Below are 13,314 nucleotides of genomic sequence, written 5' to 3'. Positions count from 1 at the left end.
GGGCTTTTTGGGGATCTTTTATTAACACAATTTCTATATTTTACTTAAGCAATTATATGTGCTATCCTGAGTGACTAAAAACTTCATCTTCTGTGCCTTCAAGTCACTCTTCTTGAAATTATTTCTCCAAATATTTATGAAATTGAAGGAATACAAGATACTACCCACTCATTTCCATGCACCAGACATATCCATATAATAAACCTGGAACTATTGTATTCATTATTAGCAAGGGATACATTCTTTTGAGTATTTTGCTATTCATAATTTAACCCACAAACTATATGCCATATATTTCCACGACACTGACATCTACATAGATTAAGAGTTTACTGCCAGTTATATTTCTTTTTTTTCCTTCCAATTTACTCTCCTCTGTCCTTTAAAATAAGTTTTTCTTACTGGGATCCTACTAACACATAACTTTAAAAAATAATTTCTGCTTCCCTTATCTATCTTTCTTTCCTCTCATTCGATCACTCCTTTCATCCTTCTTACTATTCACCCTACCTCTCACCTTCCCTTCCTTCTTGGCCTGCTTCAGTCCTGTCCTTCACCCCCTGTGTTTCTCCAGTGATTCGCTTTTGTGGTCCAGTTCTGTAACTCAGTCCCTCTTAGCATCCACCCATGCCTCCTTCTGTCACCTAACCTTACCAAAGCATAGCTTCTGTTCGTGCATTTCCTCTCCCATTGGACTTCCTCACTTTTTTCCGTTTGGTACTTTACTGTTTTTCTCTTCCCCCACTTGCCTAAATTCCCCTCCTTTTCAGTTTGTTTTTTTCTTTATTCTTCTTCCAGCAGTCCCAGCCCTAATCGCGCTCATTTGGTCCTTTCTCTACAGCCCGTCTCTCCTCCACCTAATAGTTGTTCCTATTCCCCTGTGACCCCACAACTCGCCCTCTTTGTCCCTTCCAGTAGTGGCTTTACTTCGTCTCCAGGCGCTTTCTCTAATTCCAACCTCGGGTCCCGCCGGTCTCTGGGCCGAGTTCTCGCCGGCTCTTTCGCCTCTGCCTCCCTCCTTCCCCTCCTTCTTCCCCCCAGCCCTTCCCCCTCCCTCCTAGCTTCCCCGCCAGGCTCGTTGCCTCCCTCGCCTCTTGTCTCATCTTGCCTGTGTTGTCTGGGAGGGGAGCCCTGCCTCCTCTCCCTCGCTCAGATCAATGCCCTGGCCACTCACTTTCTGATGTTGCACGACGGGAAATGCTTTGAATACTTACGACATGGCCGCGCACACTGATTGCCAAGATTGACAGCACTAACCATCGCCTTCACTTGTTTTCAGGGGGGAAGCCCCTAGTCACCCCGCTCAGCGCGCACCTCTTGGCACCCCGGCGGCAAACTTCTGCTGCTCAGCGTCCCCCCTCCCCCGCCCGGGGCAGGACACCCCCGCAGACTTGAGTTAACGGGCTGCGGGGCTGCGGCGTTGGGGGTTACGCTCCCGCACTCCCCAGGCTGTGCTAATTGACCTAACATCGACTCTCCTTCTTAATTTTTTTTTATTTGTATCTTTCCCTTTTTCTTTAATGCCATTATACTCCCGCGGCGCAGCGCACAAGGAGCCCTCCCGTGCGGTACCTTCCTGGAGCCCTCCCAGGTAACCGGGACGGAGCGAGAGAGCGAGCGATCTAGAGAGCGAGGGAGGCAGAGCGAGAGCGCGCGGCCCGGTCGTGAGCTACCTGTTGGGGAGTCGGAGCGGGCTGGGGACAAGAACCTAGGCTGGGCCCCAGCGCCGGCCCCCAGCGCCTCCCACTCGGGCCCTTCCGGGCAGCTCCGGGGTTACTTTCTCCGAGCTGGGACTGTGGGGCTGCAGTAGGACAGGCGGAGGGACCAGAGCCGAGAGAGCGCAGCCCTGAGAGGGCGCGGGTTGCCGGGAGCCACGGCTGCCCGGCCGGGGCGGGTTTCCGTACTTGGCTCGGGAGGGGCGGGGGAGGAGCGGGAGGAGGGCGCTCCGCCGGGCCGACGCGGAGCGGGAGTGGAGGTAGAGAAAGGGGCCCGGGCGCCAGCCGCTCGCTGGTGGACGCGCGGATCCCCAGGATGCGTCCCCCTCTCCGAGAGTTGTGCCTCGTTCCGGAGGCGGTGACAGATCTGCGTGGCGGGCTTCTGGTTTTCTTGCCCCCCCACCCCAAAATCCACTCTGAGAAAACACATGTTGTAGCTGTAGATAACTGTGCGTAGGACACTGAGGCAAAAGGGCAGGGAGGAAGACAGACAACGCAACCTTTGACAAGAGAAAGCTGTTATCGCCATCCTAAGTATTCGTCCGGAAATCTGTCTGCCCTCTCGGCCCACCTTATTCCTCCACCTCCGCCTCCCTAAATAGATATTCTAATCTATGTAACTGGGAATGATATGAAAACGAAGTCAGGTGGCTTAGAGAATGAATGTGTAAGTCTCCGGGAAGTTTGAGGTAGGTATTTCATGGAAGTTCTCTCAAGTGTGGGGAGGAAGCTTGTGTTGTGCCTGCGCGTGTAGTCTCTCTCTCCCCCTCTCTCCCTCTCGCTTTCTTTTTCCCTCTCCTCTCTCTCCTTCCCTCTCTTCCATTCCCTCTTCATCGCTTTCTCTCTCCCTCTCTCCCTTTCCCCTCCTCTCTCCCTCCCTGTATGCTTTGAGGGCTGAAGTGGGACTTCGGATTGGTAATGCCATTTTTCTCCACAAGAGGGCAACCTCCTGAGGGCTTTGTAAGCGTATCTTGCTGCAGGCTTGCTTGGGTTTTGAGAAAGTTATAACTAAACTTTCAAACTGATACCACGTCTTATTTCGTGATACCGGAAAACCGAGGAAAGCATAGAAAGAAAGGAGGAAAAGAGAAGTGAGGAGAAAGAGAAAAGAGGCAGCCACCCTACCTCTGGGGGGGGGAGAGCCCTAGTCACACCGAGACTAGGGGGAGGGTTGTTGTAATTGTGGGTTTGGCCGGCTGACGACTGGAGTGCCCTCCTCGGCTGTCTTAGTTGTAGCCGGAGGTCATGTAAATCGACCTTAAAAGAATGCATAAGCCATAAATTAAAGTAAACCCTCACCCAAGGGCTGATCCATAAGTAGGCAATATCCAACCTGGACAAAACGAGCTTCCTTTACGAGCCGACCTAAACCGCATCCCCCCAAAGAATAGAGACTAAATGCAAAGTAAGTTTCCTAGTGAATGTTTTGTTTTCTTGAAAAGTATTGAGTGGATTCGCCGTGTGATTGCGATGCCATAGCTTGGGGAGCGCTTCAGTGTCAGCCAGGGTGTCAGTCGGGGTGCGGAAGGTTGGGAGGACCCTCAGAGCGTCTGGGCTTCACTATACATCACTCACATTTTGGTTAGGACACTGTGGGGTGTTTTTTGGGGGGGGGGCGGGGGAGGTTGACGCCGCTCGGGCGGCAGGAATTGAGGACCTTTGCCGCTCCTTCCGCCCGAGTGAAGTTTACTCAGAGGAGTTTCCAAAGAAAACCCGGGTCGCTAGAAAACGCGTGCGCTTTCTCCTCTCACTCTCACCCCACCGCCGCTCCGCCGCAACTTCCCGGGGACTTTGCGCGAGTTGTCTCCGGCTCCTCTGGCTCCTTTCTCTTCCTCTCCCCCTCCGCTCTTATTATTGGACTTTACTTTTTTTTTTTTTTAATGATCTTTTCAGGAATAAGCACATCGAACTCCAAGATGGTCTGAAACCAAGTGCTAATCTGTAGTTCTCTTTTGCCCAGGACGCGAGGCGGTGGTGCCTAGCCCGCTGGGGGCGTGGGTGAGGGGCAGTCCGGCCCGGCGCCGGGCAGGCTCGGCCTCGGCGTGCGCCGACCCAGCGGCAGTTTCTCGCTTGGCTTGGCGTCCCTAAGCCCGGCCCGCGCCCTCTGTACCTCTCGGCTCCCTGCCGGGTCCCGCTGCTTGCCTGGCGCTCTGCAGCCCGGCCTCTGTGTGCGGCTCGCGGGCCCAGTCCAGGGCTGGGGGCGGTGCTGCCGCCCGCCTCGGGGCCCACCCCAGTCCCGCCGCTCCCGGGGGAGCAGCCTTCGTCTTTCTCCCTTAAAGGGCTGGGCGGAGAAGGAAAGGGGCTTGTGCAAAAGCTGCCGGGGTTGGACTCAGGCGTCGGGAGGAGAGGCCAGGGCTGCGGAGGACAGATTAGCCCGGTGCCCGGCTGTGTCTCTGAGGTTCTGCGGAGCTTTAAGATAAAAAGAGAATTGGTGTGTGGGGAGCAGATATAAGGTGGTTGTTGCAGGCGTGTTTTATGTAACTGTCTTACTCTGACCAAGTTTGAAAACGTCTGTCAGAATTACCAGATATTGCGGTCGGTCCTATGTGGGGACTAAAAATAAGCCTTCCATGGGGCTGGAGGGGCTGCGCTGTTAACAAAATGGGCCGCTCCGGGCTGCTTCTCTCTGTGTGTGACCTCCTGGGAGGCCGCAAACTTTCGGTCTCGCGATGCCCCGAAGCGGTCCTCGCGGCAAACTGGCTGGGCTCCGGACCCCCGCCGCACTGTTGTCGGGGCGCGCCGGTGAAGTCCCTGTCCCGAGCGCTCGTTTCCGGCGCGCACTCCTGCAGCCGAGCTTCTTCTAGCTTTGGTCGGGCGGTCCAGCCAGCAACCCAGTAGAGTAGGGACATGAGAGTGCCCCCTTCCCCCCCCCCCCCCCGCCCACCGAGGTCCCCTCTTCTGCCCTTTGTAGTCACATGCCAAGGCCCCCTCCCTCCATGAGAACAGACACAGCCCCGCCCAGTCTATTTCTAGAAGGTGGGTTTGGTGAATAAAAAGGTCAAGTGGTTGGGTCGGCAAGCTGGTCCATGGAGAGGTGGGGGAGGGTAGAACGGACACCTGGCAAGGCCCGCCCTGCCTGTCCTCCCACCCTGGCTGGCTGGCCCGCCAGCCTTCGGCTGGCCTTCCTAGGCCACATTCTTGCGCTAAGTGCGAGAGGCGGTGGGAAAAGCAATCTCAAAACGGCCAAGAGCCGGCGAAGCTGATCCCGCGATGGCATTTTGTTTTGAACAGTTGCTGGGGTTGACGTTTCCTCATAAGGTAAGGTGTCACTGGACAGTCGGCTGCCCAAATGCCACATGTATAATTAGCCTGCGCACTCAGCACCTCTTCTCCGAGGCCCATAGGCACGGGTTTGGCTGATCTGATCCGCTCAGCTCAGTTCTGAGCTACAGGACTCCCGAGGGAGGGCTGAACTGCCCAGGACAGCCTTGGCAGGAAAGACGTTGACAATGTAGCTTTGTCTTGGATTTGTGTTTTTCTTTTCTCCTCTATTTTCTCCCCTCTCATTTTTCAGCTGAGAAGGAACTACTGGTTAAGAGGGGGTACCCGTTATCAGCAGTAGGGTGCAGACTGGATTGGTAAGGGAGATACAGAGAAAAATTGGCAATATACTTATTCTCCACTTTCTGCCCCTCGGGAGGCTGCTAGTGCCCCATTGCACGAATCCACGAGGACTAACCAGGTTTGGCACTGTATGTCCTGGCTTGGGTAGGGACTTCAGACTTAGTTGGACTGTTCACCTGTCTCTGACCCTTCTCCTCCCTCCCCCTCCAGGTCTCTCAGCAAGTTAGTATTCATGCTTTGGTTGCTGCTTCTGGTCCCCTGGTTTAGGCCTAGCCACTTGGGGCTGCTAGTGATCCTGGTGGGGGGGAGCCTGGAGAGATCTGCTCACTGTCTTAGTCATGTTCAGCCTGGGGTTCTTAGGAGCAGGGCCATGTCCTCTCTGTCAGCTGAGATTGGTGCTTAAGCTTCCTACCTAGCTTCCCAGATCCCAGCCTTAGGTCAGCTTTAACCCACACTCTCTGGCAGAGAACAGATTTCTGCAGCCGTGAACATGACCTTCCCTCTGTCACCCTGTACAGTCACTGGAATTCAATACTCAGCATTAGGCACTTGCATCATTCTCTCTCCTCCCCTTGCTTCTAGGCCACTAAGATATGTCTACTAGAAGATTTTTTTTAAATTTCAAAACAAACAAACAATTTAAATCTTCCACAAGTTTGGTGGGACAGGGTTAGCTTTTCTGTGGCAACACCAGTATGCTTTTCTGGGTGGGAAGTAGGTACATGGTTTATTCAGTTTCATTTGCTTTTAATTGAATCAACGTAATATTTTCTTATAGCATGAGAAAAGTTACGACTAAATTTTTTCACGCTTTTGGCCCACATGTATATCATCTATGCACTTTTGAGAATGTCTTTTTAAAATACAATATGTGAGCTCATGGATAGTCAAAATGACTTGAAGATTTTTTTTTTCTCCTGCAGTTTTGAAAGCCTCATAAATCAAGAAAGATTGTCCCTATTCTTAAAAAAAAGATTGAACAACCAAAAACAAGGAAAATTTGAAACCAAATGTGTGCTAACTTATTAGATCCAGTTATGACCAAAGACATAGTAAATAGCTTGGATCCAGATATCAAGTAGAGTTCACTAGTTCTTTAGGCAAACTGACATCCTTAAGTTGCTTTTCTCATGTATTGCTAGCACCTTCTATCCCTATATGTCCTTCCACATTCCATTAATTCCTTTAAGTGGCAAGAGTAGGAAGTTTTTTATTACTTATTCTGTTTATTGTTGCTTTTATTTATTATATTAGAAGCAATGAAAATAAACTTTCTTCTGGTATATATGTATTTTATAAATGCAATTTAAAAACTATAGAACACGATACAAATTCCTACAATAATATATAGTTCAACAATAACACTTAATATTATATTGTGAAAATGAATGTAAAATATTATTAATAAAGCATGTCTTAAGCTGATTAAGATATAACTGAATATCTAGATGAGTGAGATCCAGTAGGATCAGAATATTGTCTGTTGAGCATCTTCATTAGTAACACAATACAACAAATGTTTTTCATTATAAGGGAAAGCATATGTTTACATTAGGTAATACAACTAGGAAACAGAGCTTTAAAATACATTGCTTTAAACACATAAATGATGAATTTTGGTGACAGTATTGAGATTTTATGTCTGCTATATTTGGCCTGTTTTAAGAATTACTAGGTTATTGGTCATCGATCAAATTGCTATGCATATTCATTTTTTGGGGAAGAAATCAGTGGTGTTTTAAACAATTTTCTCTTAATTAATATAATAGGTACTGGAATGAATGAATTTTCTTTTGAGTAAGGCTTAATATGCATTAGCTTTAATTCTTACTTTAAGCATTTTCTATACTTTTCAGCTTTGCTTGATTTTATCCATTATCATGTTTGAAAGAATTATTTTATTAGTGAGAGACTATGCATCTGTATTTGTTGCTATTAACACATAGCCTTCTATGAATGTATAGGACAGTACACCTAAAATCTTAGTTTATCTAAGAGCTATCTGTTTAAATATAGTTTTAGGGATGCATATATATCAATCGATGTTTTTGAACTCCAGTGAAACATTCCATCAAGCTAATGTGTCTGAGAGTACCATATCAGGCACAGACAGGTACTAGAAATGATAAAACACAGATAACTTGTGGCAAGATGATTTGCAGATGGGATGTATTATCTACTGTCATGAGGTTAGAAGGGTCATATTACCATTTTTTCTCAAAATTAATCCAGGTTATTTCAGAATTTTCAGTTTATGTAGAGGTAAAAGATGTAATGGGAGCAGATTTTGTTATAGAAACTGGCTAAAAATGAACAGAACAAATACTCATTGCTTTTTAGAGGAAGAAATGGACTATCTTAGTTTATTTGGATGGCTTCTAGTTTAAAAGCTATGTTATTTCCTATTTTTTTCTAACAATGAAAATAAGGTACCAGAACAACTTATATCCTCAAGTGGATTCACATTTTCTACTGCTTATGCCCCAAATGTCAAAATACTCTTGTTAAAAAAGCCAGTTCTCTGTTAGAGTATATGAAAAATAGTTTTCATTAGGTAAGGGCCCATTTTAAATGTATAGCATATCTTTTTCACTTTAAGTTCTTCAGTTGTGATCTAAAAACTGTCTTGTGAGAGTTATGTCAGAAACTCTTATCACCCTTTCATTAAATATTTGTTATCCATCCTTAGGAATAGTGCTTTTATTTTCCTTGTTCTGTGCAAGAGGGCAAAGCTTTTCAGCTAATGATTTTGTTTAGACACTTAGTCAAACTACAGATAGTTCAAAATTTACATTATAATTTGGATCATTATTTTAAAGTTTTAAGTATCTGATTATCATAGTTTGTACAAAAATATCAATTGAAGACTGTAAGTGGAGTTTAAAAAATTTACTATCATTTAAACCCACTATAGAGTTTCTCACCTCCAAAAACAGGTTGCTGGTCTGTTTTACCTCAATCTGTGGTTGTCCCAAGAAAGAACATGAAACCCTAAAATCTCAGAGAAGCAGTATTGATTTAATTCTTAACTGCAAATCCTTCATATCATTGCTTAAAATATCCAACTTTGCACCAATATTAGCCATTCTTTTTATAGTGACACCATGCTTAGTAAAAAACTTCTAAGCACTGAGGTCAGGTGTTGAGATTGGATTCTAGTTTATTTTTTATGAATCAGATAAAGATTTCTGTGCATGGGACCATATGTGAAGATGAGAGAACAAGAACATTTCCATATCAAAGGCAATATATCTGAGGCTGCATGGTAATTAAAATGCAGTGGTTTGGACTCTGCACTAGCACTTAAGCAGAGCATTGCCGGGACCTTGTGCATCATGCAGGCGGTTGCCTCTTGCATACTTCTTGAAATACACTTATAATTTTGTACAAACATTTATGCCAGTCCACACTTTTCTGTGGATAATTTGTATTTCATCCAAACCATTCAAAGTAGAAGTTATTTTTTGAACTACCCCCTCATTATGGCTTTTGTGCATCAACTATTTTTATTCTAGTTGTTTGTATTTCCTTTTACCAGAATGATGGCTTGTTTATATTCAAAATCTCTTCTTGCTCTTCTAAGACCCCTAATATATCACTCATTTTACTAGTCACTCAAAAAACTTTCATCTTTAGGAAAGATGTGAGTTATTTTATGAGGTTAATTGTAGATGCTGTAATCTATTATAAACTAATAAACCACATTAAAAATCAACTGCTTATTTTTACTTTATAAGGTTTATATATTTAGTAGTCCTTACCAACTTGCATAGTACATAATATTGGAAAAAATCCTTTTCAAAATGCTTAAAGAAGAATTCTGAGATGTTTCTATTTTTTTAACAGTATGAAGATGTATAGAGGCACTGTCATACATTTTTTAAATGAAAAGCAATTATTTGAAATTGTAGAAATCTTTGTACTCATTGAAAGAGCTATCTCTTTGCATTTATAGGGAGATATTTTATTTTACTTATGAAGAACTGAATTAGTAGTTTAACTTGTTAGTGATAGACTAGTGAAAAAAACTTAACAATTGATACTCTAATGCTTTATGTATTTTGGAAAATTTTGCCTCTGGTAACTAGCTTGAGGTTGCTGCTTTGTGATTTTTCTATTTCTGTATTTTCTCTCTGTCTATGAATATTCTGCTGTGGTGTGTATGGCAAGAAATTCACTGGTGAATTTTATTTACTAAATTCCCATGGGTTATAAAGCTTTTTAAAGATTTCTCTGGATGGAAATACACCATGTGTTGAAGCCTAATAAGACATTATGAATCCTTTAAGAATTGTTGGTTTTAACAATTTTGCATCACATTATTTAAGTATATTAGTTCAGTGATTTTAAAGGATGACACATATACATAGGCATAATAAGTATAATATAAATGTATGATATGCTTTGCACATTATGGTATGCAAATATCCAATATTCTGTCATCTTAAGTCCTATCCTGGTCTCATTCTTGTCCAGAAATATCACAAGATAGTCCTTTAAATTGTATTTTTTCCTGTTACCTTTTTATAATTTTTTGTTTCCATTATCATAAAGAGATATTCATTCAAACTCAAAAAGGGACTCCAGTAGTATTTGTGATTTTGCCTATACTGAGCACAATCTCTGCTTCTTTGAAAAGGTAGTTCTTTAAACCTAGACAAAGAAAATTAAAGATGTTTCACTTTCCTGAGACAATGGAAACTTAGTACATAGAAAAAACAAATGCAACAAATTAAAAAACCAAACCAAAACAAACAAAAACAACAAAAAGAGAAGAATATAGTTTTTAAATGGAACCCATTCTGTGTAATGGTTACATGGTTTTACACTGAACAAACAGATCTGGGTAATGTAATTGAACCCTTCTTAATTTCTAGGCACCCTGAAGTGCATCTTTGAAGGCAGGAGTCTTTAATTTTTAAGGACTTTTCTACTGAAGATATTTGGTGGGTGAGGAAATTTAGGCATGTTACTTTGGTGCTAAAAAAATCATTGATAGAACGGGGTAGAATTGCCCCTAAGTTCTAAGGAATAATTCATTGTTCTTTTTTGGGAAGTAGTATCAAAGGACATGTGGTTATTTTCTCAGTTAAAAAAAAATCAAGGGAATGTTATAATTATCTCAGAAATACTCTCCAACTGTCTCATGAGCATGAAGCCTTCTATATATGAAAAGTCAGGCCCATCTAACTGTACCGAATCCCCAATCCTCAATTTATTTACCTGTAAGATGGAAGCAGTAATAATAATAGTAGAATTATTAGGAATTATTATGGTAACAATTCTATTATCATAGAATTATTGTGAGGATTACATGAGATGAATGTAAAACACTAAGATCAGGAATTTTTATAAAGTAAACATTTAAAATGTTTTCTATGGCTGTTGAAGTTTTATTTTGCATTATGCAGATCTGGCTCCTCATTAGAACTTTCTTACATACTTGCTATGTAATATTTGGCAAGTTACATGACACGGTTCTTATATAAAAGAGAGAGACATCAATGTAAGTTCTTTTTTTTTCTTTCCTAGAAAGAAGAATTCATCTGAATTCTAGAAGACTTGGGATAGAGTCCCAAGTGACTAAAGGTAGGGTCTTGGTGTACAGCCTCTAAGACTTGATAACATTCCTATGTTAAGGACTACAGGAGATTTAAATTTCATTTTATCTGTTATTATCCATGTAGTTTGATCATCATGCATTTTCTATTCTAATCAATTAAGAACTTCTCTTTCTTTTGAATGTCTACAAAGAGGGAAATTTTATAATTATCTTTGGCTGAATATATTACAGTTAACACCACAGAATTCTTTTTGTCCACACACAATACATACTTTAATATGTTTTATTTTGCTTTTATTTTTAAGAAAACAGTAGAAATATTCTATTAGAATCATAGAACTGTATGTGTAACAACCTAAATCAAATTTTTAATTTTTGTTATGTCTTTTTCTATATCTTATTTCCTAAACTAGTTATCTGACTTTGAAAAAGTTATGCAACCTCTTCAAGTTTCAACTTTCTCATTTTAAAAATGGGATGGTAGCGGAATTTATCATAGAATTATTGGGAATTTTATGTTTTAAGATTATTGTATGCAAAGCTGTGTAGCCCACTTCTGGACAACTGTGTTAGGATGATTTGACAATGGTTTTATGACCGGTGTTAGAACTACAGGCATGAGAAAAGACCTTTAATCTCTTGTACTTTATAAAACTTTGCTGTCTTAAAGTGCTTTCATTGCTTCATTCGATAAAAGGTATACAGGATAGATAAACGTACCAGTCACTGTCTAACTTCCTATTTGATATGAATAAATGTTTCAATTGAGTTTTGCTTCAGGATATTATTTACTCAAAACAAAGCTTGTATGTCATAAATCAGAGCTGATTGTTTTTTTTTTCTTTTTTGGTTTTTTAATTTTCCAGTCTCTTTGATAGGATGTCAGCACTCATTTATTTTATCTTCATGCTTATTTCCAGAGCCAAACCATTATGTTGGTGTATTTACCATACATGAGTTCATGAGTTAGGATTAATGAAAGGATCCTTGATAGTGAGAAGGTTGGGAAGCACTCAATTACAAAAAGATTAAAAATTTAAATGCAGAGTCCTAGAATGGAGGTATAAATATGGGTGATTCTAGAGAGTGTGCTAATTATTATAATGGAGATAAGTATAAACACAAAAGTATTCATGTCAGGGAAAGTATCTGGTGGGTGATGGCCTTAGATTTCTGATTAAAAGGATGAGTGAATGGAGAGTTCAGATAATATCCTAAAAGATTATTAAACATGAGGAGCATTTGATATTATTACTTAATATCTGGAAAGGAAGTGGTGGTCAGAGAGGTCACTGAAGTAATAGCCTTGATTTCCAATGGCCTTAACTTCTTGTTTTCTTTATCACTGCTTTCTTATGTTTTGGCATCTAAAGATTTGTGCTATTGATATATTATGGAATAAATGATGAAAGCTCTACATTAAAAAGAAAGGCTTTGCAATTGTACAAAGGAAGGTGGGGGAAGATGTGACTTTTTTTTTTTTTTTGTCTTTTGGTGCCAGTCCTGGGGCTTGAACTCAAGGCATGAGCACTGTCCCTGAGTTTTGGTGCTCAAGGTTAATGGGTAGCACGCTACCACTTGAGCGACAGCTCTCTTTCTGGCTTTTTTTGGTGGAGAAATAAGAGTCTCATGGACTTTTCTACTTGGGCTAGCTTTGAACCAGGATCCTCAGGTCCTAGCCTCCTGAATAGCTAGGATTTTAGGTGTGAGCTACTGGCTCCTGATAGTTATGAGATTTTAAAAAACATTTTCCTTAAAAAATTTCAATTATGTTTTATAATAAAAGCAAAAATCTTAACAAAAATTGAAATAATATGAGAGATTAAGAAAGTCTTAATAATTTGGAACAGGTATAGTATAGGTATAGTTTTTACTCTTGGTCTGAAGACTCAAATACCCACTTGAGGAAAATCTGAATATTAAAAATTTCTCAGCTCTAATTCTTTCCTAGTATAAAACTTTCTTATTGAAAATGGGCATATTTAGGTCTTGAAAGGAACTTTAAGCTTAGGGTTTAAAGTTGAATGTTTAGTTTTTTGTAGTTTTAATAAAATATTTTTAAGCATTGTTTTAAAAATTGTGAGGTTTTCTGAGGCCAGATCCTTTAAATTTTTACAGACAACAGTAGGTTCAAGTAAGACCTCCACTTGTTTAGGTTTGTGTAATTTACAGGTATACAAAAGTAGGTTTTTAAAACACTGACTACTTCTGTGTTTTAAATTGTGTGGGATTTTGTAACAGATTTCTTTATTCCAAGAGGGAAAAAAAGTGTGTGTGTATGTGTGCGCGTGTGCATTTGCTTGTGCATGTGTGTGTGTGTATGTGTGTATGCATGTCTGTCTGTCTGTGTTTCTGTCTGTCTATCATCTATTTCAGCCTAACTTGAATGGGACCATGTAGACTCAAATTCTTATGAGAGGGAAGGAGTAAGAAATAGTTTGGTTTTTAATAATGTTACCATGAGCTGTCTTC

The 13,314-nt window shown here is 41.7% G+C and overlaps 2 protein-coding genes across 14 annotated transcripts in view; one reads left to right on the top strand and one right to left on the bottom strand.

Moving 5' to 3' along the window:
* The first annotated feature begins 1,060 nt into the window (after window positions 1–1,060).
* Window positions 1,061–13,314, top strand: part of Sox6 (SRY-box transcription factor 6) — a 538,528-nt gene continuing 526,274 nt past the window's right edge. For 6 of the 13 annotated variants that reach the window (XM_048360347.1, XM_048360332.1, XM_048360336.1 and 3 more), the window contains exons 1-2: window positions 4,034–4,973; window positions 10,812–10,868. The gene's annotated coding sequence lies outside the window, so the exon portion shown is untranslated. Of the gene's footprint in view, window positions 1,592–1,996; window positions 2,405–2,965; window positions 3,121–4,033; window positions 4,974–9,834; window positions 10,226–10,811; window positions 10,869–13,314 lie in introns of those variants that run through there. The other 7 variants (XM_048360350.1, XM_048360335.1, XM_048360342.1 and 4 more) reach the window with 4 other exon arrangements.
* LOC125362439 lies at window positions 1,709–4,564 on the bottom strand. The gene is made up of 4 exons (XM_048361286.1): window positions 4,240–4,564; window positions 3,826–4,043; window positions 2,841–2,972; window positions 1,709–2,176 (listed from the first exon to the last, which is right to left on the bottom strand). Exons 1-4 carry the CDS (start codon window positions 4,562–4,564, stop codon window positions 1,709–1,711), a joined length of 1,143 nt encoding a protein of 380 aa, XP_048217243.1.

Source organism: Perognathus longimembris, chromosome 13 (genome assembly GCF_023159225.1).
Source record: "Perognathus longimembris pacificus isolate PPM17 chromosome 13, ASM2315922v1, whole genome shotgun sequence".
NCBI lineage: Eukaryota > Metazoa > Chordata > Mammalia > Rodentia > Heteromyidae > Perognathus > Perognathus longimembris.
This window is presented reverse-complemented; position numbering and strand designations above follow the sequence as displayed.

Excerpts from the sequence above, each read along its gene's own strand:
- LOC125362439 (XM_048361286.1), bottom strand. The coding sequence starts at position 4,564 with ATGTCCCTACTCTACTGGGTTGCTGGCTGGACCGCCCGACCAAAGCTA. Across the intron at positions 2,973-3,825 it reads ACCCGGCAGGGAGCCGAGAG|GTCGATTTACATGACCTCCG; the intron begins GTACAGAGGGCG and ends CATTCTTTTAAG. Across the intron at positions 2,177-2,840 it reads GGGCTCTCCCCCCCCCAGAG|TGTCCTACGCACAGTTATCT; the intron begins GTAGGGTGGCTG and ends CTTTTGCCTCAG.